Source organism: Lepidothrix coronata, unplaced genomic scaffold (genome assembly GCF_001604755.1).
Source record: "Lepidothrix coronata isolate B3197 unplaced genomic scaffold, Lepidothrix_coronata-1.0 Scaffold67, whole genome shotgun sequence".
Classification (NCBI taxonomy): Eukaryota; Metazoa; Chordata; class Aves; order Passeriformes; family Pipridae; genus Lepidothrix; species Lepidothrix coronata.
In genome coordinates this window covers 2,780,286-2,806,259 of record NW_016690247.1, presented here as the reverse complement: position 1 = coordinate 2,806,259, position 25,974 = coordinate 2,780,286, and the positions used below count along the sequence as shown (strand labels likewise).

Genomic DNA, 25,974 nt, shown 5'->3' with positions numbered 1-25,974 from the left:
GGACTTTTTTTAAGCATCAAAATGTTGGCAGAGGAGGGTTCATAAAGGAATGGGTGTGGGTGCAATAATAGAGCAGCAGCATTAAAAATTAAAAATTTTATTGCATTTTTTATGTCCTTTAGACTCATTCAGGATGGGTTTATATGTTGTCATTTCACATATATTTAGCTTCCTTATTTTAAAATTTTCGAGGCTATTTTTGTTTGCTTGATTACTTTAGTTCTCTAATTTGCCTTTTTTTATGAAGATACACTAATTAGTATTTACTTTGGAAATGTCTTGGGGTGGAAAAAGGAATATTTTTCTAAGCATTTACTTACATCAGGAAATGTTTAGTTTGTGCTCTTAATTGTGTGTTTTTCTGGAGGATTGGGATGCTGCATACAGTTGAAATTGGGGAATTCTGCATCTTCTGTGAATATCTACACAGAGAAACTGCTTTGAAGCAAACTAGACCATGCTAGACGTGTTTTAAGATGCTCAAAAGCAGGAGACTAAGCTTGTCTCTGCTGTTTAGTGCAAAAATTGGGAGGGTGGTCCAGCTTCATGATGATCTAGGGAGAGTGAGTAGCAGGTCTCTTAGAGGCTGTTGTAAGGAAATCTGTGGGGGGGTTTTCAGGCAACCTTTTGAAATGTAGCCAGCCTTAGTGTGGTGATTCTAGTTCAAGTTCATGCTGTGCATGTTTTCAGCTTCAAAGACAAGAAATGTTTGTTGGAGAGGTGTTTGTTTGAGGACTTTTGATCATCCCCTAGTGGGACAGGGAGTAAAGGAGTCCAGTGTGAGAGATGTATAATCAGAAGCACAGTCAAGACCATTTTACTGTGACAATAATGAGATTAAGCTCTCATCAATATTGTCAAAATTAGAACTATAGTTGGGTTCACCATCCTGTATTAATGAACTTTGGATTTACCAGAAGTCTTGGAAGGACTTTGGGCATTAAGTCAGCATCCAGCACAGCAGACTTCCTATGACTTGGATTCACTGTGGAAATTCAGATTTTGATTTTTATTTTTAAATGTGCCTTCTGAAATAAAGTATGGGGTTTGCCACAGTGGAAATTTTCAAATAAACAGTATAAAATGCTGGTGAATTTAAACCATGGTATAGAAGTAGTGCTTTTATTGCAAAGTCTGTTTCGGAAGTGCTTACTGGTACTCTGAACTGGAAAGATTGTAGGAAATGTGGGGAAACTGGACTGGAATTGTCAGTTTTTCCTCCATTAAGAAAAAACTGATTTTTGTTACAAAATTCTACTACAACTGGCATGACCTCCCTCCTTATCTCTGGGAACTTGTTTCTTATCAAAGCTTGTGTGTTCCTTAAAGACATTCTTCATAAAATGCGAATTAGTAAATAAATCAGTCTGGTTTTTGTAGTAACATCATTTTGATTTTTATTTCTAATGTGAAACCTTAAGGAATCATGCTGTCAGAAGAGATGACCATCTCACTCAGTGTTGTATCTCCAGCAATGGTCAACAGTAGTGACTTTTCAAGAACTAAAACGACAGGGAAAGTATAGAAAGATACTTCCACAGCCTCCAGTTTGACTTAAGAGCTTTGTGAATTGAGGGTGGTGTGGTTTTTCTAAGTCAATTGTGAAGTCTTGATTTTAATGAGAAAGTCATGCTTCAGTAGTTGTATAACATGCTTGGTTGACTCATCTAAATTTTGTTTCTTTTTCATAGATACAAGGTAATAAAATGGCCCAAATAAAGCAATATAAATTGCTGCTATTGTATAATGTTAGTAATTCTCAAACCCACTTTATTTAGGAGTGTTTTTTAAAGGATAATGTGATTCTTAAAATATTCCCACTGTCAAAAGGAATGTGGAAACTACTCCTAGTGCAATTGCACTGCAGTTCCGTCAATGTCCTGTTCTCTGAAGCCACGGTCACTTGGATGTCTTAGAATGAGCCTTGGATTTTTCACTTCTTCTTCCATCTGAAGTAGGAAAAAATGAATATGAAATTATTTGGATTTAATGGGGTGTTTGATAAGGCTTCTGGATCTAAGGAAAAATAGTAGACATTTTCTTAAGGATTTGCAGGCAAACTTACCTGGTTTCTGTTTTTCCTGATCTTGTGTTAAGGAAATACTGTTTTAAGGACAAATTCAATATATATTTCTGTTTACTTTGACATTTGATCATATATTTATTTTATTGATTTACTACAGACAAACAGGGCATCACTTTGCTCTTTATTAAACAGAAGTATTTATATTGGCTTAGCAGAGGGAGCTGGAATCCTGGCTTGTAGTTCTGCCCCAGGAAGATTAATTCTAACTGAAGATTAATGTGAAACAATTCTACTTTGTCATTATCTGATGTATCTAGCAATGTTATTTGTTGAATTAAATGAGGACTAATCATTGCTTAGATCTCTCTGCTATGATTAAATGTAAAGAAAAAAATCCATGCAGTTATTACCGCATCCAGTTAAATTCCTGTTGCATTAGCTGCATCCTTGGTCTGAGAATATGGGATTTTAATCTCTAGCATTATGGGAAGCTTTAATCACATGTTTATTTACTGTTTGTGATCTAGGAAATGTCATTGCTTCATATAGCTAAGCAATACAGAATGTAATCTAAGGATTAAGAAAAGGCAAATCTTCCTATCCATTTGACCTTGAAAATCTGATTGGATTTCTTGTGTGATCTGTCATGATTTTTCCCTAATTATCTAAAGCTTGATGTATGTGAATGATATTCCATGAGCTGTGCAGATATGAGTAAAATTCTAATGGTTAACTATATTTCATATTCATCTAAGATTTGAGTGCAAATAAATAAGAATTTGTATAGCTATGGCAGTGGGATGTGGCTGTTGTTAAGAGTCATTTGACTTTAAAATCAATGTGGAAAATTGTGATCCATTTTGCTGAGAGTTGATTTGCAGCCTCTTATGTGTTTCAGTAGCTTCTTCCAGCAAATGGAAAGTTATTTAAACAGTGCAAGTAAAAGAATAAAGGCGTATTTATTCTTAAAATGGTCAATAAAAAGTGTGTAGATATTTGAGGTAGGATTTTTGGAGTAATTAATGAATGGATTTGACTAATGAATGGATTTCTTTTCATATTTATTTCAGCTACTTCAAGCTCAGTGTTTACCAGAGCAAGAAGGGAATGATCATTTATGACCTTAATTTTTTATTAACTAAATCAAAAAAGTTAAATTATGAGTGTATTTAGCACTATTCACATTGTTACAATCAAGTCCTTCAAATGCTGAATTCAAATAACTTACATAAGCTGAAATATTTTAGAAATACAAATAGAAGTGTGTTGTTCTCTTAAGGAATTTATGCACCTTGTTCGGCTGAAGAATGTTACTGAGCTGGAACTCTGTACTTAACTCTTGAAATACTTTTTAACCTTAATTCCATCTGAGATGTCTTAATGTTCCTGAAACGACTCACTTCTAGATGTAATATTGGCAATTTCTAAGAAGGTCCTTGTGATTTTCATTTTTGGGTGGGAAGGGGGTTGCAGTGTATGCCATGCTGTGCATTTGGAGACAGCATCATAGGACTCACCAAGAGAAGACAAATTTTTAGCTTTACCAGTTCATAAAAACAAGGTGGGCTTTAATGTTAAAGGTACTTTTATTTTGTAAGTTTAGATTCTTCAGGAAAAAGTCCTTCACTGTAACAGTTCTTATAACCACTGACAACTTGTAAAGGTCTTGTATCAGCCTAGTGTCAACTGAGCTACCAGGAGGTTTCGATGCACTGATCTGTCACAAGAAAATACAGCACAGTGCATTAATTGAATTTTTAATATTAAATTGAGTTGAGTTGTGCTTTTCTGCTGTTGAACAAATTCTGGTCCTAATATCAAAAGTCAATACTAAATGAAGTCATCAAAATTTCTGTAACTTCATTTGCTTCAGTCATAACAAATGGATGTAGCTTTATTACAGTTTTAATATTCGGTATCTCCTGGTGTAAAACATTGGTAAAGGAACAGCATACTCTGGTCAGCTTTGAGTGTTTATACTAATAGTGTATACCAACAGAATCCTTAAAAATTACTGTTGTTTTTACTTGTAAAACATAACCTTTTAAGTATCTAGTCTTGTTTTTCCAAGAGAAATCAAAGAGCTTTATCACTACTACCCTTGTTATATCAGGGAAGAGGGATGTTAGATGTAGTTTATTAATATTTGAAGGCTGTGATAGTACTATGGTTTTATGTCTCAATGTGATACTTGGAAACTTTGACTTCTAAATAAAACCAGTCACCGCTTTCTGAGTGGGAACATCACACCCTATAAAATTTTAGTCTTAATTTCACCTGGAAATGAGTTCCAAATTAAACAGATGTAACTTTACGTCTGCTTAATTGCCTATAATTCTCTGGGATATAAAGTGGCATCTCCAAAGGACATGTGAATTCCATTTTTGACTGGTTTTGGCTATTAAAATGTTCTTCATTTATTGTTGGTAGCCTGTGGAGGAAGGGTGTTGGAGGTTATTTTTACTGAACATGCTGAAACAAAGGACATTCGGAGCAAGGTTGCTTTGACAGGGCTCCTCCAGAATGTTTACTTTGCCTGGAATCCATATGAATCAAAAATTTCCTAGGGACTTGACAAGAAGATTTGAAAGTATAGCTGGGGAAGGCTTTTCCTTCAAAAAGCCTTCAGATAGTCTGAGGCCAGGTTGGTTCCTTAGTTCTTAAGTCACTGAGCACTAACTTGGATAAATTGTATTTATTTCCTGTTCTGTGTTAGTGAGGTGGAAACTTGCATGGAAGACTGGAGTTTGTTATTGGGAAAAATGTTGGCATCTTCATTTCTGTAGTAGTAAATGGGAAAGGACTGGTTTTCATTAAATAAATCTAATGATGCATGGATTTCTTCCGTAGTAAGAAATGTGTTGGTTTATTCCATTTTTCCCTGGATGTAATTTCAAATTAGATTGTATTTTAAAGTGTACTAAAGGATGCTTTTTTTAATCAGTTTCTTTGCATTCAAGTTTTTATTACTGTTTCCCCTTGGCATAAGATCACATTTTCACTAAAGAAGCTTCAAGGTCTTGATGAATGTCCTTAAATTCTGCTGGTCAAGTAGAGCAGAAGAGTGCTTCTTGGGAAAAATTAACACGATACATGAAGATGAATGTGGAGGACAAATGCTAGATTCCAATAGAAGAAATTTTATGGCACTTTTGAGATTGATTGGATTTTGGAATGTGTTAACATGTTTAACTCTGCAACCCCAACGTGCTGGACCCAATCCAGCAAATACCTCAAGCAGTGCTTCACTTTCAGTCTCCTTGTGTGCTGCTCGTGATTCCTCACTAATGAAATGAAATCTGGGATTCTTTTCATTAGCATGCTAGAGAGTCAATATTTGGAGAGAATTATAATCAAGAGTCAGTTTTTTATGCGTGTCTGGAATGAACAGAGTCATGCAGCCTCGTTTGAACTTCTAAATCCCATTCCTAATAATGTCGTTGTTGGTATAACACTAATCTCAGATTTTTGGGTATGATCTACGTGCCTCAATTACATTCCTGAAATTCTGAAAGATTAACTTGATATTTACTCCTAAGTGAACTGTAGCCAGCCATCATTAAACCTGCATACTTTGTTTATAGTAGAGGAATACAATGGTTGAGTATTAAACTGTGTTGTATGTTTTGGAATTTAAACATGCACAAAGGTATCTGAGAACAGTTTTTACAACTTGAGCCGTATGAAAAAATACAGCCCAAGTGTTAAGTTAAAAGCTACTACAATGTTTTCAATGCTATTCAAGGTGCTGATATAAACATGAATATAAAAAAAACCTGAAAAGACAAAACATGCTTTACCCTATTGACTTTGTATAGCCAGTTATATGTATTAATTACACACTATGCCATATGTATTATGCCATACAGTATTAGCTTTGAAATTTATTTATACTGACTGAAGATTCTCAGCTTCTAGATTGTTGTATTAAACTGATAAAATAACTTTTTTTAACAGAAATTGAAAAATTCCAAAAAGGGGAAGGAAAGGAGGAAGAAAAGTATATTGATGTAGTCATCAATAAGAATATGAAGCTGGGACAAAAAGTTCTGATTCCAGTAAAACAATTCCCTAAGGTAAGCCCAGTTTTCATGCTTGATAAATTTAGATGCTTGTAAAAGATATTTCACCGGTATCTTATCTGGGTTTTTTTTAACTGTTACATTTAAAACAACTAACAATCACTACTCTTGCTGTTCTGCAATCTTTTCTATAGGGGCTCTAAGGTAGAAATGGTTCTTCTTGGAATAAATGTGAAGGAAAATGGTGCTGGTCACACAAACTAGTATGTTGAGAGCAAATAAATGAATTATATTTTTGGGATAGCAGGATCTTCCTATTCAGATTATCAACAGGAAAAAGAATATTGAAATTGACTGTGATGCCAGGCTTGAAAACTTCTTTATTGTAGCTAGAAGTGCAGCTTAAAATGCACCATTAAGGAAGTAATTGTGTAAATTTTCTTCTCATCCTCTTAAGTTTCAGCCATGGTTGGTCATGAATGAGTTATAGCTACACTACTAAATTATACAATCTGCTCTGGAGGGGTAGGGACTGTTTTGTTAATATCTTTGACCACCATGAATTCTTAATACTTTTTTACTGCCAAGTATTATCCTGCACTAAAATATTGCTGCCTGGAAGCATTTATTCAACATGCAGTAGGCTGTGGAACTTTATTATTTTGGTCCCATTTAAAATTCCAAGGTTAATGTTATGACAATCAGATTAGCATTTTTTCATTTGTTTGAAATTGCTTTTTTCTTCCTATTAGAAGTTTCAAGACTTTCTGCTCATGGAGGAAAAATTCCTTCATTGCTTCTTCCGTATGTTTAGGAAGACTTTTTCTAATTGTTTTTTTCCCCACAACATCAGGTTTGGTTTTTTTTCTCTCAGGCCTATGCTCAGTAACTTGCAGGGATTGCTCTGCTGCTGTTGAAAGGTTCATGAAATACTGCTGTAGTGAGTGCAGGAGTGCAGATCATGTGGGCACCTCTTTGGAACTCTGAAATAAGTCATCTCTGGCTAGGTAGAACTATATACAAACATACAGAAACATAGAGATGGGAAGAAGGTAAAAGATAGGGACAGCTCACTTACCTGGTCGGTGTTTGTAAGCAGGACATTTTTGTCATAAATGTTGAGATGTAGATACTTGAGCTCAAGCGGAAGGAAAGCAAAATGGCTATTAGAAAGGGAAACACTGCCTTCTGAAACATACTTCTGCTTCTTTAGTCCTGTAAGGAAGGTTGACACTAAACACTGAAATCATTCAGGATAGCTGGTAGGAAAACCGTTGCCATCTTTCAAGTGGGTAGATATTCTCTGCTGTGTGATCAGTAGTTCTGGCCCATAGAGACAGTCTTTGACTGTCTGAGCTGGAATAAAGCCTGGTGGTGCCATGGCAAGAAACCTGAGTTTATGTCCAGACAGAGCTTTGTAATCCTGTATGTCTGTTTAGACCACCAGGATCTGGGGGGACACAGAGCAGTACAACTGCTGTGCAGAGTAGACATGCTATGTGAGTTCCTGTGTCTCCACTGGGACTTGCTCCACAGAAAGCCAAATACTGATATCTTTACTTAAACAAATCTCCCTTTTGCCACAGTGAATAAAATCCTAGGTGTCTTATATTTAAGAATATTTTTACCCCAATATAAAGGGGCTCAACTTTTTCCTAATTTCCATTTTTTTTACATAAAAATGGATATTTATATTAAAGATTATTCATTAAACATTCTGTATAGTCAAAATGAACTACAATTCCTCTCTGTATAGGAGTAGTCTGAGGGGTGAGTATCAATTCAGAATTATGACAGGTACTCTTGATATTCTCTGGAAAGTACCTACCCTAAACCACAAGCAGTGACTGCGGTTTGCTGTCACATGTTTACTGGAACCAGGCTTGTTGTTTTATTTGAGATCTAATAATTTATGATGCATAGTATGAAGTTCAATAGCTTCAATATGGCAAACTAAGAACCTTATCCTGGCATACTGTAGTCTGCAGTGAGTGACATGAGTTTTTAATGCCTGTACACAGGGGAACAAAGTCTCCTTGTGTCCTAACTTTTTCTCTAAATGCTAATCCTATTCATATTTCTTGTTGAGAGGAAGGCTCAAAAGTTAAGGATGCTTTTTCAAGACTTGTGGGGTAGATGTCTGTTTGCTCCAGTCACCTTGGTTCCACTGAGCTCTCTGTAGAGGGCATGTGTTGTATATTTGGCCAAGTCTGATCGGTGACAACCAACACAGCTCCACTAAGGGCAAGTTATGCTTTACAGAACTGGTGGCCCCCTAGGATGAGATTAAAGTGTTGGTGGATAAGGGAAGAGCAACTGATGTTGTCTACCTGGACTTGTGCAAAGCATTTGACATCATCCCATGTGACACTCTTGTCTCTAAAGTGGAGAGACGTGGACTTGTTGGGTGGACCACTTGGTGCACAAGGAATTGGCTGGAGGGTCACATTCAGAGCTGTGGTCAAAAACTCCCTGTCCTAGTGGAGAGCAATGATGAGGGGTGTTCCTTGGGGGTGGGTACTGGGACCACTGCTGTTTAACATCTTTGTTGGTGACAGCGGGATTGAATGCACCCTTGGCAGGGTCACTGATGACACCAAGCTGTGTGGTGCAGTCACACACTGGAGGGAAGGGATGGCATCCAGTGGGAAGTGGACAGGTTTGAGAGGTGAGCCTGTGAGAGAACCTTGTGAACTTAAGCAAGACCAAGTGCAAGGTCCTCCGTGTGGGTTGGGGCAATGCCAAGCACAGATACAGACTGGGCAGAGAATGGATCAAGAGTATCCCTGAGGCTTGCTTAGGTTGTTGGTTCAAAGGAAGCTCAGCATAAGCTGACAGTGATTGGAGAAGTGGGGATGGCTTTAATTTGAAAGAGGAGAGATTTGGATCAGACAGTAGGAAGAAATTCTTCACTATGAGAGCAGAGAGGCGTCTGGTACAGGTTACCCAGAGAAGTTATGGCTGTTCCATCCCTGGAAGTGTTCAAGTCCAGGTTGGGTGGCACTTAGAGCAACCTGGTCTAGTAGAAGGTGTCCCTGCCCATGGCAAGGAGGTTGGTACTGGATGATCCTTAAGGTCCCTTCCATCCTATACCTTTCTGTCATTCTCTTCTGTGGAACTTACCAGAAAGTATTGGGGAGCTCATGAAAACCTGAAATGGTCTTTGACATAAATGTTTTATGCCTCTGTGCTGCTGTTCTCTGTGCATGTGTGCCATTTTCTAGACCATTTTGCATATGATAGGTGTTGGTATTGGTATGAATGTGTTGTTGGTAGAACGTACCAAGGGATAGTTCCTGAGAAAAATAGTTAGAAGATGTTTCTAATTTTTGGGCAGTTTTCTTTCCTAGTGGTCAGTATTGTTGACAAATGCTTCAGAAGAATGAAATTTAAGACTTAAATATGGATGAAACTTGTGTGAAAAGATGTTTTGCACGTTTATATAGAATTTAGAGTTCTAGCAAACTGGTGTGTTTGCCTGCAGTCCACACTAATGCTGTTACCTATTGTGCAAGATCCTGACCAAAGATATTTCCATTTTTTCAGAAGTACTCTTTATGATGTTAGTGACCTGAGAATCTGCTGGTCAAAGCTGACCAAATCATTATAATAATTGATTAATCTGTCAAACAAGCATTTGGTTACCAGTTTGGGTTTAATCTGACTAATTTGGGTATCCAGAAAGTGGTGAGAAAAACTAAGTTTGTTTTGACTCCATTAGTAGAACAGTCCTTCCCTAACTACATGACACTTCTTTTAAACTGCATCAAAAAAACCCCAAATTATTAAAATTGTTCAGTCCTTAACAGGGTTAAATATCTGAAAACGAAACTAACAACAAATAAGTGATTGTCAGGGGTTGAGATTGGCCCCCCTGGGAGCAGGATATATTCCCCCTATAGAAGCCTCTTGCCTGAAAGTTTTCTCTTCCGTGTTGAGATAAATTATGGAAAGGGGCAGGGGAAGCCTGAAAATTGAGTTTTGGATTTCTAATGTGGCTCAAACTGCCACAGTGATTTTGCCAGCAGAAACTGTTCCTTTATTTATATTTCTTAATGATGGCTCTGGGAAGGAAAGATGCCTCTGATGTTTAGTTATATTGACATTTCATTAATCCTGTCTTAATTTCTTATTATAAATGAGGTCTGTGAACCAAAACAGCCCATCAGTGCCCTGCCCCCATTAAGACAGTATGCTAGACCTGACCTATATTTCATTGCCCTTTCCCTCTTTAAAACTTTTTTCCTAACTGTGACTCCTTGAATAAATCATAACGGCCTCAACATAGGTCAGGGAGCCGAGGCTCTGATCTGATCAGCCTGGCATGGCAATGCTTGCTCACATTACCTGTCCTGTCAGATACATTCTCATGAGATCATGACTGGGTCCTGTGCAATTACCTCTGACAGCCCTGGGAGATGACAGGTTAACTGCAGCAGAAAGTTATTCAGCTGAAGTGCAGAGCAGCAGGGTTTTTGTTGAGGAATCTGGTAGACCTCACATTCAAAAGTGCATATTGCACTTTTTTGGGCATCTTTGCTCACCCTGAGAAAAACCTAATGAGTTTCTGGTCTTCTGCTTAGTGCACAAATAGTTGAATGTCTCTGTGCTTAACAGGCCTCCTACCTACAGCTCTTGGTTCCTTCTCAGATACTATATAATTATATCCTTTAGCTGGGAACTTTTGTCTTGCTCAACCCTTTGCAGTGTTAAGAGGCCTAATATCTTGTTATAGAGCTAATTGGTTTAATTTATTTTTTTTTTTTTCATTTCTGGACCTTGATAGAAGGTGATAGAATAACCAAGATAAATTATTTCATAGCACAGACAACATTCAGGTTAAAGATGGTTAGTCCCAAGAGCTATGTTCACTTTCTCCTTGTGGCTGATTGTGCATTTGGATAAATTTCTTTGTGTTCTTTAGACTCTGGTACACATTAAAAAAAGGCCCTGAATTAATGTCTTCATATGGCAACAAAATAGTCTTGGTAAGACAATGTAGAAACTCTTATATAGATTGCAGGTCCAGTCACATCTTTTCAAAATCTGATTATACACAGTCTTATGATTTTTCAGTTTGGTCCAACTCTACAGATTTCTCTAAGAGGTCTGAATTGCTGTGATGGGGAAATTAATCTCAGGTATTTAGGTGAGGCTTGAATAAGCTTTGGTAATGCTGTCTGCAGTCCTGTTGTAACTGGGACATGTACTACAAGCAAGGATTAGAGAGGTAAGGGCTTTTATGCAACCTTATAGGAAAAAGGCCAACTTCTTGAGGTAGGATTCAGCTCTAAATCTAGTTACTTATAGATATGGGTCCATGTGGATGCTGAATGTCTAAACTACAGTTAGTGGAATGAGATCTTGTCAGTTTAGGACACTGAGGTCAGGGTGACTTACCTTGCTGTTTGATCAGCTGAATACCTCAAATGACTTTAGGTCTTGTGTAAAAATGTGACCTTTAAACCTGTATTTCTGTTGCATTTCATGCTTGAAAATAATCTTCAAACTCACACAGGCTTTAAGGTAGAAGAGGTGAGGTGGCCACTCAAGGGAAGGTCATGATGTGGTTGTCTTAGTGAAGGGACTCTCTGGATCTATCCTAGCACTGCTGTGAAATGCCAGAATGCGTGAAAGGTGTTTCAAAGCTTCAGTATGTACAAGTGAGGCAAGAGGGTGTTACCCCCTTCCCACACATTTAATGAATACTTATTATCAAGTAGTTTACTGTCAGAAATCTGACTTTGCTTTGACGGTTTTCTGAACTTGGGTGTTCTGAATTAGGAGGAAAAAATAGCTTCTGTAGATGATAAATGGAATGATGGTGGTTTTCCATGAGATGGATCAAAACTATGGGAACAATTACTTCCATTTTGACAGGTTACCATTTTAAAAATTGCTCTCAGATCTACACTTAAATACTGGGTAAATCTCAGAAGTCAGGAAGAAATGGTCCGTGCTGTTCCCTGAAGTGATACTTTAAATATATTTTCTCAAAAGTTACTGAGTTGTGGAACTGGTATCTATTTAAACCTTTTAGCTCAACTTTTAAAATGAAAATATCTGTTTTAAAATGTCATTGTCATATACAATATATATGCAGTTGTTACATAAAGTCATGGAGAGATTAATATTTTAATCACATGACTAGTTAGAAAGCAATTTTTTGTAATAGATTAGTTCTAAGGATTTCTTAGTAGGGATGAGAAAATGTGGTTGCATAACCAGAAGTGATGTGGAGGGACAAGCATCAATTGTAATACCAGGGATAGCTTTTGAGCAACTTTATAGTAATCCATCAAGCTTTCTGTTGTGAATAAATGTTTAAAGACCTATTGCTATGTTACGTGAAGGAGAAGAGCTTGTGATATGATGTAAATGCTGGGAATATGTACCTTTCTACAGAAACCTTATCTTTTTTACATGAATGGGAAAAACCTTGAAGTTTTCCTTGGTTCAGGTCATTGTAAGGGAAAGCCCTCTGAATCTTAAATTAACTTTTTTTTTTTCTAGTGACCTTGTCACAGAGGAACCATTGCAGAAAACTAATATGTCAAGAAAGCTTTCTATGGCTTTAATGACAATGGAGCGCTCAGAGATTTACAGGGAAGCATTTGGTCAAGCATTTATACTTTCACTAAGTATTTTAAGCTGGATGAACCATTCTCAGCAGACTTGCCTTGGTGGGGATAAACAAGGATTACTTCTTCCATTATATCCCCTTTTCTGTAATATATACATTTTAAAATGCTGTAGCACTGGTATTAATTCTTTTTTTTTTTTTTTCTGAAATAGTAGATCAAGTGTTTGTGAAGAGAATATCTCCCTTGTATGTGAGATATCACTTATTACTCCAGAACGGTTTTCAGGGAATAGTTTCAAGCAGTGATGTAGCAAGGAAACAAATCTCTAGATAACTGTTCAAGTCATGTTTTGATTTGGTGATTCTGAAGAATTGTGTACTAAGCAGTGATGTCCATAATCTTCATTGTACAATATCTGCAAAAATGCCTATTAAAATGAGGATTTACGAATAGCTAAGGAAGGACATAATTTTCAAGCAAAAACCTTATTACCAATTTTTTCCCGTTTCTATTGGAAAAGGTCTTTTCTATTAAAAATGTATTCTAAATTGGAGATTTTTTAGTTATACAACACTTTAAGGTAATCTGTAAAAGGGAAATAAATAAATGCTTTTGCTATAATTAACAAGTACTTGTGGGCTAATGGACACCATGGTCAAGAGATGTCAAACCCCATGTCTCAGGAGTTTGAGAAGGAGCTGTTGCACTGCATGGTGTCTCTTTACCCACAAAGTAAACCAGAGGTGTAGAGACAGGTAGATGTGCTTTCAGTGATGACAGAGTTTAGGAATAGGAACATCCCTTAAATCTTGCATCATTTTGCTCAAACTAATATATATCTGGTGATATTTTGTAATGATGTAATGGTACAGAGGGTACCATTTACCAATAGTGGAGTAGCGTTTGGCTTGAAGTTTAGCTGAGGTGGTAATTTTCACCATTTTATCCACTTGTCTCCTTCCAGGTCTGTTAATCTGCATCTTGATACTATTTTTGCAAAGATGCCTGAAGCTTTGCTGTAATTTTGCTTGAGAAACCATTTTTGCCGTATCCTTTAGACCTGGTCTAGAAGCAACTTTAAGTTGGGGACTTTATCTCCTGTTTTATATGCCATCATCCATGGTATCCTGATACCTAATACATTAGAACCTGTGTTAATGCAGAGACAATCCTTGATTTAACCCAGGTGATCCAGTGTAGAGTAACATTCATGCTTCAATACACTGTTAAGCTGATGCTAGTGAATTCAAGGGCAATTTGGGGTATTTACAGCAGTCTGAAGATGATTGTGCTGTACTTGACAAGAGTGAGTAAAGAAGGGAGTCTGTCATGTCTGATTCTGAGCCAGTTAGTGATTGTGACTGATCTGACTTGAACAGAGCTGCTCAGATGTCTTGTTACTATCCAGTGCATCTAATTCAGAGATAGTTTATAAGGCAGAGTTGAATACTAGACTTGAATTTGTTTGTTTTTTCTTGTGCTCTTGGGACAAATAAACTCTAAATGTGGAGCATGGGAAGCAGCCATGAAACTTGTACATGAGCTCGCCTGGATCTGCCAGGTTTATTTGCTTCTGTTTCACCACCAGACAGGCTGGATTTGCTAGTTTTGAAATTAAAATTTGTCTTACTGAGCGGTGATTTTGTACCTTTAGGTTTGAGTCCTTCTACTCCTTGATTGCTGGGGATAAAGCAGTGTATAAATAATGCTAGTAACTTAGTGACTGATATTTTTTTCTATATCTATGAAATATTTCAAAGTAAATCTTTGATGTTTCCAATTTGATGTAAAAGGGAGATAAACCAATAGTTTTAACAGAATGCAGTACCTGTCCAAAGTAAATAATCTGTTTTCTTCTGAAAGGATTCTTTCAATATCATAAATGAGTTTTATTTACAGAATAATCAACTGAAATGTTCCAAAGCTTTTTAGCTTTGTGGGAATAAAAATGCTTTGACTGTGTTGTAAGCCATTTTTTACTAACCTTTAATGTTTGTGTTTTTAAGCTGCACCTGGAGGTACTGTGCTTTCAAATCAGCAGAATTTCAGACTTACAACACAAGTTTCTTATGCTTCAGACTTGTCAAATCTAATATTTGAAGCCCTGGTGCACAGGAAAGAATAGTTCTGTGGATCTCAGAATGCATTTTTATGTTCATTAAATGTCTAGGACATGTCATCTGTGCAGCTCTTTGTATAGCTGCTGTTATGTCTGGCCTTGACTCTAGAGATTTCATGGTTTTGATAAGATGACAACTTTTGGAGGTATTAAAGTTTTAGATTTCCACGGGTCAGGTTTTAGATTTCTGCAACATTAAACTATTTGGCTTTAAAAGAACTAATACAGCTGGAATAAAAAGTGTTTATTTTTCTTCTCAATAACTTATAAGGATATTTTAAAGTAAACATAAGTAATCCTAAGTAATGCTTGAAAAACTGAGGTGATGTTCCACTACATAAAAGCTTTCATTTGAGCTTAACTGAGGTTCCTTTAATTTAAGGAATTGCCAAGGACTTACTGACTTCTGGAAATTCAAACTTGTTACATATAGTTTAAATTCATTTGCTTTCCTAAGTTTTATACCTTCAGAAATAATAAAATCAGAAGTCCAAGTTGGAAGGGATGTCTAGAAAACATCTGGACCAACCTTCTGTTGAAATAATGATTGTAAATTAGATTACACAGCACCTCATCACTGGCCCTGAGTCCTCAATATCCTCAGCAGTGGAGATTTCTACTTTTTTCCTGGGCAATCTTTCTGATGAATATTTTCCTTGACTGTATCTTAAGAGCTATATGGAAAAAAAAAGGGAATATATCTAATAAAAAAGGAAATTAAGGAAATTGTCTGAGAATTTCTTTGTGACCTGATAATTTCAGAAGACTAATTCATGCAAAGCCTTAAATTTAGTAGGTTCTATGGATTATAATCATGCATAACCCATTTGCTCAATTGTATCTTGTTCCTACCTCATATCCCCATTGGGAATTGAACATGAAACTGCTAAGAGGAATAAAGTCTTGTCATATTTAGTTGACTTTTAATGCTTGCTTTCCTTTTTTGTCTGAAGCTGAAGGAAAGGAATCGGAGCTGTAGACTTTCTGCATTGTAGGGTGAATGCAGCTGGGCCTTTTTTCCATCAGCACTTCAGAGTAGGAATTAAGGATTTTGGGCTACTACTGCCTGAAAGTCTTATCAAGTCTTTTCAAATTACTCTAGATGAATAGGCAGGTCAAAGTAGTCCATACTGGCTCTTAGAGGGACAACTAAAGAACTTACAAACTGTTTCATAAATTTGAGGCCACAAAGCTTAAGCCTGTTTGCTCTTTAGTTGTAGGTACAAGTATAGTGATGTCTCTTTGGTATGATTGTGTCACATCAGTTTGAGAACTCAGCCTTCTAATCCATTGTTACCACTTTTCTATCATTGTTTGTCATGGGGTAACACCTTTTTTGACCTTCCTTTTCTGATTAACATACCTGTACAAGCCCTTTCCGTTACTTTGTGTTCCTTGCCAGGTTCAGTTTCAGCTTAGCCTTGGCCTTTCTCACTCCACCCCTACAAAACTAGACTTCTCTACACTCTTCCCAGGTACCCTGTCCTGGTTTCCACTGTCTATGCATTTGCTTCTTGGCCTTTAGTTTGACCAGCAGGTCCCTACTGAGCTGTGATGGTCTCTTGCCTTCCATGCCCAATTTCTTGCTCCTGGGAATTGCTGGCTCTTGCATTCTCTGCAAGTCTTTCTTAAGAATCTGTCAACTCTGTTCCACTCCCTTGTCCTCAAGGGTGATCTCCCAGGGGATCCCAGTGACTAGCTCCCTGGAGAGCTGGAAGATGCTTTCCTAAAGTTCAGGGGCCCATCTTTATTCCTTACATGATCCATGTCCTACAGGACTGCAAATCCCACCAATGCATGATCCCTGCAGCCTGGGCTGCCTCCAGTTTTGGTGTCCCCAGGTATCTCAGTCACACTGGTGACCATCAGATCCAGTATCACATCTCCTCTGGTAGGGCTGTCTACTTACTCGAGTTAGGAGGTTATCCCCCATCCATTCCAGGAGTCTCCTGGATTGCCTACAGGTCATCATGCTGCTTCCCAGCAGGTGTCAGGGTGGTTGAAGTCTCCCAGCAGGACAAGAGCCTATAGGTGCAATGCCTCCTCTACCTGGAGGAGAAAGGCTTTGCCAACAGGTTCCCCTGGATCTGGCAGTCTGTAGTAGACACCAGGTTGTCTTTGAGTTCAGGTACTTCTGTGTTTCTCTGATGGAGCCACTGACATTCCTTTAACTTTACTACATGATTGTACTTTAATGTCTTGATTTATCATCTAATTGTTGTTTGCACCTCTTGTTTTAGCACAGTATTCCATTTTACATATTAATTTATGATTAAAAATCTAATGAGCTTAATGTTTTTGCTTTCTTACAGTTCAACTTTGTGGGAAAACTTTTGGGCCCCCGTGGTAATTCTCTAAAGCGTTTACAGGAAGAAACGCTGACAAAAATGTCTATTTTGGGAAAAGGTTCTATGAGGGACAAGACAAAGGTAAGAGCTCAGTACATCAGTGGAATTTTGTAGCTTAAATTTTTGAGGAGGGGAACAAACCCTGTAACAAATTGGAACAAATGAAAAGTATGGGAGATCCTAGTATTGTTTATATGTAGATGAGACCTGTTTCCTGAGGAGTCTGTTCTCACTGAGTATTTTAAAGCTACCATGAGTTGTATTTAGGCCCCCCAAACTGTGGGCTTTGAGGATATAAGTGGGGCTTTCCCTGTGGCATATTCTGCATTGGTCTCATACAACTGATAATGAGCAATGCCCAAGTGAACATGGCAGTGTTCTCACTTTGGAGGAAACCTGACTGCTAAACAGGTTTTTAACAAACATTTTCAGATAAAATAACACTTAACCTTTAAATTTAGTAACATTTAATAGCATTTTTAAACAAAAATAAAATAACTGATGAAAGCAGCTAAAATACAACTGGAAAAATTCACAGCTCTGGAGATGAGTTATGCATTTTAAGCAGCTGACAACTTGCAACTGTTTCTATGGGAATATTCTATTTGGTTGTAGTGGAGCCAAAGTAAACAGCAGAACAGAAATCTTCAGCTTATAGGTGTTTGTAGTAATAGCTTTCACTCTTTACTTAAATCTCTGGCTAAATTTGTAGTAGGTAAGGGTCCATCAGTAAGGAGATGTCACATGTCTAGTAAGCTGCATTGTTTAATTGGAACATCCCTAATGATAGGAATAAAAACATTGAACATATTTCTTGCCTCCAGCATATAATGTTTTATAGACTTTGAGTGAAATACCTATGTGGTTATGTAATTTAAAACTTAAAAATACTGTGTGATATGAAGACTGATAATGACATTAGGGACTTAGAGGGCCGGCTACTGAATTGCTTAAACTATATAATTTTTAGCACATTTCTGCATCAGCAAAATATAAATATTATGTGATCTATAGAGTATTTATCAAGAAGTTAATCAGAGTCCATAAATTACTCTGTTCTGTAGAACCTGGGCTATCTCTTTCTATTAATTACGTCTTAAATATTTTTATTAAATATAAATGAGCTAAATATAGTTTGTGCATATAAATACATTCTTCTACAATAAAGGCTAGAAAATCTAGGGTTACAGCTAATGCAACTTCAAGTGTTTCACAATTAGTTATCGAAAACTATATTGCTACTACCTTTAAGAGGAAATTTGACAGTTCATGAAATCTCCTACAAAGGTTGGAAAAGACCTCTAGGATCAAGTCCAACCTTTGACTGAACACCACCTTCCCAACTAAACCATAGCAGCAAGTGCCATCCATCTCCAGTCATTTCTTGAACACTTCCAGGGATGGTGATTCCACCACCTCCCTGGGCAGCGTGTTCCAGTGCTTAACCACCCTTTCAGTTCAACTAGAAAAAGATGTAAACTAAACTTGCTCTAAGGATGACAAACTAAGTATTCAGATTCTGGTTTAAGTGAGACTTTGTAAACTTTCTCACTCCTTGTGGACTGTGTCAAACTGACGTTCTGTTGCTGCATTATGTGTTTCTATACCAAAATGCGATGTCATGTGGAGTGTTTTTTAATGGTTCTGCAGCATAAAAAAGTTTCTTTTGAATAAAAGCAGAAGCTCAAATTGACAAGTTCAGATCCTAACTTGGGCCTCAGAATCCTGGAAAAGAGTCTTAAATGTTTATATCATTTGAGTTTCTCTTGTTTCCTTTGGTAATGAAGAAATTGTCCAAATTTTCAACTTTCTCGTGATTGTGATGCCAGCTAAAACTGCTTAAGTAATTTTTTTTTCAAATTAAGTGGCTAATAAGGGCACTGAGTCACATCTTTATAAATTTCCGAACATGTACTATTATAACTGCTACGTGACCAATTTTAGATGACTAGTGATTACCTCTTTCCTGAGGGAAGGTGGCAGTGAGCTTCATAGACTTCTCTAAGCTAAATTTCTGTATGCTACCTTTGTAAGGTTTTTTAAATTTTAAAAGAACCTCAAAGGCTTATGGAAGAAAGAAAATTTATGTGAAAGGTTGATACAATGTAGCAAAGATCACTACCTTTTGCAAGTTGTCTAGGAAAAAAATAGGTAAACCAGAAAAATAGATATAGATAAGCCAATCTGAGGACCATCTCACATATCTATTTGTGATATACAGTGTCTGAATTCAGTAATTCTTCTCTTCTGTGCTGGCAGTTCATCATTAGCTTTTCGTTAGTCAGTGCTGAGACACTTTCTCTTTGGCACCACAGGCATTCATATGCCTATAGGAGAGTGAAAAAGTCTGACTCACTTCTGAATTTCTTTATTCCCTTACAAGATTGCTTTTATGTTGTAACTCTGCAGGAATAACTTAAACTCTCCACCCCAATTGGTTATTCAAGTGTTACCAATAGTTTGAGACTGGTGTAGGCCTTTCAACAACTTGTGTATTCTGAATGGTTTATAAAATCTGACAGAAGCCATGTTTAAGGTAACATTAAAAATAGATATCAGGCAGTACCTATAGAAATTTAAAACCTAAGTCAAAGACAGTCTAGTGAAGATAAAGGACAGTACTATGAGCATACTTTGATAAATGCTGCTACTCAACTTCTGGTTCTTGATGGCTTGTCAAGGAGAGTGAAAAGTAAGAGAGTCTGTAGGTACAGTAAAATAGTGCTAGTACTCTGCTTTGTTCTGGACCATGAAGATATACCAAGAAATACAAGGTACAAAGCAAATAGGGTAAGATTGCTGTGGGGTAAGCTTTCTCATAGGGCTCCCAGAGTGCGATACTGCAGAGATGTGTCTGTACTGAAACTTGAAGTTAAATCAGGTTGAGCTCTTTGGTGTGATAAATTTGGTGCAAGAAAATGGAGATTTAAAGGACAGATTTTAAAAAGGGAAGTGGTGATCTTGTTGTCTTTTATCTCCCTTGTTCCATATCTGGTTCTTTCATCCTTTCAGCAGCTCTCAAATGCCCATGGCAGTAGAATTAAAATAATGCCTGTCTTGGCCAGCCAAGCAGCATCCACAGGCAGTGGGCAAACCAAGCCAATGCAGGTACTGCCAAGTGATGGCAGGCAGAGGATTTTGTAGCAGCTAAAAAGGCTGTCAGAGGGGGATACTGGAGTGGGAACAAGTTGTGGCTTTTTTTGTTGGTCATCATGGGAAATAAAAAAAAAAACCCTGAAGTACTTAATGTGTCCTCAAGGTTAGGAAATGTAAGCTGGTGAGTGAGCTCACTCTCATTTGTGTGCTGTTAAGAGCTGTGGAGAGTAGTGTGCTCATAGAATCAGAGGATATCCTGAGTTAGAAGGTACATGGAACATCAAAGTCCAACCTCTGGCCTTGCAAGTAATTGAGGAAGTAATGGAAGTGTTGCCAAGTTATGCTACAGAACTAAAAAAAAATACATTAATCAAAGTGAACTTTGCAAAAAAAGGATAAAATTACTTTAAAAGTTTGCTTATGGGCATGATTTCAGAAAAACCTGCATTGAAATTTCTTATGTTTTGTTAAAGTTGCTGACTTAAATGTTTTTGTTACCACAGGAAATTGTAACATTTCTATTGCTTATTGCTGTTATCGGGCAAGTTGATTGATAAGCACAGAAGGGAAGTTTCTTAGCACTGTTTTCTGCACAAACTGCACAGTAATTTTTTGGGGGTTTTTTTTTGCCTTTAGGAAAAAGGAACAGGGAAGGCTTGATGCAGGTGTATGCCAAAAAAAAGTATGTAGGGAACTCAACTGATGAAAACATCTAACTTCCGGTGCTAGAAATGCCTCATGTTTTGAGTAACTGTGCTTAAATTATTTAAGTGAGAAACAGTTCCCATTGAAACTAAATATGTGAGCTGTGATGTTTGTATTAGGTTATTTTCTGTTTTTAAGATCTGTTACTTGTATTGACAAAATAATGGTTTTGCTGCTAGTCTAATCCTGCAGAGTGACCTCTTAATATTCTTGCTGTGGGTGCTTTAACAGCAAACTAGACTTTTTTTAAATATCCTCATAGTTAAAGATGAATCATGATGACAGGAACATTGTTTATGAGAAGCAGAAATGAAGTCACATGTAAACCTCAACCCATAATTAAGGGGTGTGCAGGGGAAGAGATTTCAACTATTGCTGCAGCTATAATTTTAGCAATCTAAAGGGTGAAGTGCTTACCTAGTGCTTGCTAAAGACAGTGAGCTGTAGGGGAGCTTCAGTTTTTTAGACAGTGGAACTGGTAAGTATTTGATGTAGTGCTATCTGGTAAAGCAATGAAATTATTTCTAATGGTGGTTTTATCTCTTGGACCTATCAGATACACAGGGGCAGCCCATCAGAGACTAGCTAATTAAGTCCTTTCGGTCTGTGAACATTTTGCATTTGTATTTGAGAACTGAGCTCTGCTCCACTACATTGAACTCAGAGCTTCTCAGTCATTGAAGTGGGTTGGGTGAAACAGGATAAAAGAAATAAGCTTTCTTCTGAAATAGCCAGTGAACTCTTCTTGCTGATGTCCTCTTCCCTTGTCTCATATGCTGTTAGTTTTATATCCAAGCAGTACAGTTCTGTGCTCTCATGGGATAGAAATTTCAGTGAGAACAGAAAATAAGTATGGGAGCAGTGTAGTAATACCAAGATTGAAATAATTTTGGTAAAAGAATCTTGCTCTTATGGAATATCAGATCAAACCTTTTTCTGGAGACTCTACTTTTAAGAAAAGAGGCTTCAAGTTGACTTATGTTTTTCAGTGTCTTCTACATGAAACTGGTGCACTTGAGAAAACACCTGAAAGCATTCTCCCTTGTGATACAGTTTCTGTATGTGAACAGGAGTTGAGTCTTATTTCATGTTACTTTTTTATTTGTAGACATCTGAACATGGTGAATAGTGTCTGCAAATTCCTCTGAACAGCTTTAATACTTGCATTACTGTGTTTTAAAACAAGAACGTATAAAACCAACCTTTTTTCTTATCTTCTAGGAGGAGGAGTTGAGAAAAAGTGGAGAGGCAAAGTATTTCCACCTAAATGATGACCTGCATGTTTTAATTGAAGTATTTGCTCCCCCTGCCGAAGCATATGCCAGAATGGGACATGCGCTGGAAGAAATCAAGAAGTTCCTCATTCCTGTTAGTATTTTATTTTTTTTATGAGAATTCTGGTAGTCTTGAGTGAGAAATGTTATCTCGAAAACTGAGCAAGCTGGTCTAGTGGGGTGAGGTGGTGGTGGAGTTGGAACTAGTTAATCTCAAGGTCCCTTCCAACCCAAACCATTCTATGAACAGTGCACAGTATTGGTCAGGTCATGTTGCTTAATTTCCTTCATTTGTGAAAGAAATGGTGATGTTTACAAATAGTTTTCATTTTGGTATAGACAGTTAAAGGGTGAATCTGTAACATGAGTGTCCACACACTCATCTCATGATATGACCTGTAGTAAGAAAGCAACTCATTCTTGCTTAACTGGTCATGTGCAAAATATCTAAATCTAAAAATAATTGTGAGAACATGTAAAATGTGAGGCTTTTCTGTGTTCTTGGCACATGGGAAGCGTCAGCATAGGGTTCTATTACACTAAGAGTGAATGAATTTGAAGTTGTAGTACTTCTCACTCGTGATCCTGGTTTAGTGTTCAGTGATGAGAATCAATACAATTTTATCTTGTATCTTTATTTTTATTACAAAGCTAGTGATATTGGAGTTATACTTGTCTTCTGGTGTATACTTCAGCTTGCCATGTATGGATGTACAAAATGAGATCCAATTTCCAGTACAAGTTTGTACTCCAGGTTTGGAATATATCTAGGTAATGAGTTTCTAGTGTCTTTCTGCAGAAGACAACTTTACTTGCTTCTCATGTAAGGATTAGCTTTACTGCTTTGCAGTATTAAACTGCTTGGATCAATCCAACCTGTCTTAGGAAGCTGGGACACTTGAGGTGATGTTACTCTGTGAAGTTCCTAACTATAAGCTCTTCAGTGAACATTCTTCAGTCTTTATTGGTGATTAAAGGAATGAATATAGAAAGCAAAGCTTTCTCAAGGTACATCAGCTTTTGTTTATTTTTACTGCTGGAAATGTTATCCAAGTGTCTTGATTTGTGTCACATCTTGGAAGTGTGGGAGACCTGGCTAAGGAAACTTTACTAAGGCATATATCAGTATATAAATGTTTGAGTGGAATCAGTGCACGTGTATTGGGTACTGTTGGGGATGTCTGTTGTACAGCCTCTGCAGCCTGTTGGATAGAAGTGATAGCTGTATTCTAGGGTGGAACAGTTGGTGCTGATGACCCAGCAGTGCTCCTGTGTGCATTTTGAGGATGGTAGTTTGTACCTAACCTAGTTTAGATCCATGTAACCACACCGAATGTTTAGGCACTGGAATAGGCTTCCCAGAGAAGTGATCACAGCACCAAGCCTGACAGTTCAAGGAGCATTTGGACAATTGCTCTCAGGCACATGGTGCAATTCTTGGGGTTATCCTGTGCAAGGCCAGGAGTTGAATTTAGAGATCCCTGTGGGTCCCTTCCAACTCAAGATATTCTATGAAACTAAGTCCCCAGGTGACTGGATTTGTTGGCTCCTGGAGTGTTTCTTCTGGCCTGTTTTTGTCTGTATGAAAGGAAGTTCATATGCCCCAATACTACGCCGTGGCATGATGCAAAGAAGTGATGATCATCAGGAGGTTCATTAGGAATACATCCTGGTTAGAAATAATAGTAATGAAGATGCACCTTGAGACAATCCAAAACCAAAGAGATGTCCTGGGCATTATGTTCTCATTTATAAAGAATCAAGCACCACATTGTAACTTTGTCTGCAGGTTCCAAATGCCTTTTTTTGTGATGTATATGACAAGATGTAAATAAGCACACTATTATTCAGACATCCTAACTGATTAGATAGGGGATACTCAACAGAGTATTTGTAGGAATGCTGGGCTGTCAAAGGTTGCTAGTGTCAATGGTTACTGTATTTACATGATTCATGGTTTAATGGTGTGAAGAGATAAGGGAGAATTAAGTTCTTGGTTATTCTAGTGAGCAAACAGCTGCTTTCTTTTTAGGTGGAAATATGATCAGTTTGATAAGTGCTTTTGCATGTGCTGGAAGTAAGGATATGTCTGATCCCCCTGCCCCCTTTCATCAGAGATCTTATTTTTCTTCATTGGGCTTGACTTCCCTAATGTCATAAATGAAGTAAGCTTATCAAAACCTGGTTGTTACTGTGCTAAGCCAGGAGAATTACAGACTGATAATGAGCAATTCCATTTGCTGGGTGTGCACTTTTCCATCTCCATTTTTGATCATTGCCACTTTATTGTACTGAGCTGAACTGATGCTGTGTAATCTTTTCTGAACTATGGGATCAAGCCAACACTGTCTTAATTTCCCTTTGGCTTTTCAAATGTAATCTTATCAGAATGGCTCTAAATGCTTTAATCTCTTCTGCCTGGACCCCCCTGCAGCAGCCACTGAAGGAAGCAATAAGGAGCAGCTTTTTCCTCTCTAGAACTACTGTCTGATTTAGTGGTGAATGCAACTTGATTTTATTTTCTATGAGGTCTGTAGTGGTTTTCTTAAGAAATTATTTGGTTTAGTTCAGACAAGTCCTGCTATGAGTACATATGATTATGATCATAATTGGTATTCTCCTTACAATGTAAGCTAACTATGCCTTCCTACAATTTTAAATGCTGGCCATACTTCATGAATATGGTTATTGTTCTGTTTTCAGATCAGTCCTGAAGATAAAATCACATTTGGTGCTAGAATGCAGGACACAAAATATCCTCGTGGTAGATGACTATAGCAAAAATGCTTCAGCCGCTCTTACTGGATCTTTGGATGCATAGTTAAGCACCTTTGCATTGAAGTTCAGCCTCAAGCAGCTGCAGTGGTTTAATTTCCTTTAAACTATTGGCATAACTCAAACCAAAACACTGGAGTTTTTTGGCTGTACTTATGTTGCCTTGACTCTCACCAGTCCTCTGCAGGTAGAATTGTGGCTTCTGACTTCAAGTATATTATTTGTCTTCCTTTAAATTAACCAATCCCTTTGTTATGGCCACACCCTCTGGTCAGCACCCTGTTTGCCTATTATATTAGTGAGTGTTCTGCTTGATATTAATTATCTCAGAATTACTTCTGTCAGGACAAAAAGCCAGGTACTTTCAACCTCACTTCCCCCTGGTTCCTGAATTATACCATGATTTCAAGACCAGGTTGAATGGAACCCTGAGCAACCTGGTCTAATGGAAGATGTCCCTGTTCATGTCAAGGAGGTTGGAGCTAGATGACCTTTAAGGTCCTCTCCTTGCCAAACCATTTTGTGATTCTATGATTACTGCAGTTGTGGGCATTAGAACTTACCTTAGTCTATTTTGTGGTTTGTTTTATTATTTTAGACTATTGCTTGATTTTTGAGTAGTGGTTGCCATTTCTTTTGACAGCTGCAGCACTAATTTTCTTTTTCCATTAGCTGCCAGAATTATTTTCCTTGTCTTTAAAGTGAAGTATAGAAGATATGTCTTTGAGAGAACAATATTTAGCAGTTACAATGACAAATCACAAGTTTTTCCAGTAGTCTGTTTACCTTCTGCATATTGGGTTTGTACGATGTGATGATGAAATATCATTTAATGGCATTTGGATGAGCTTGGTGACCTTTGGGAACTCTCAGACTTTTCCTTAAGCAACCTGGCAAATAACTGTAAGGTGTACAGAAAAAAAAAAGTAGCTGGAAACTTGGTAACAGTTGATTGCTCACTGCCAGGGTAAGGATCTACTTGAGGGTTTTGCAAAGCTGCAAAGGGTTTTGTAGGGGTCTGTCCT

At 37.4% G+C, this 25,974-nt stretch overlaps 1 protein-coding gene across 3 annotated transcripts in view; it reads left to right on the top strand.

The window, feature by feature from the left end:
* The window catches only part of KHDRBS3 (KH RNA binding domain containing, signal transduction associated 3), a 98,172-nt gene that overhangs the window by 21,136 nt on the left and 51,062 nt on the right, over positions 1-25,974 (top strand). For all 3 annotated transcript variants that reach the window (XR_001875368.1, XM_017818338.1, XM_017818337.1), the window contains exons 2-4: positions 5,984-6,102; positions 17,064-17,180; positions 22,122-22,268. Coding sequence is in view for 2 of the 3 variants with exons in the window: in XM_017818338.1 (XP_017673827.1) it covers positions 5,984-6,102; positions 17,064-17,180; positions 22,122-22,268 (383 nt within the window). In the remaining variant the exon portion in view is untranslated. The remainder of the gene's footprint in view (positions 1-5,983; positions 6,103-17,063; positions 17,181-22,121; positions 22,269-25,974) is intronic.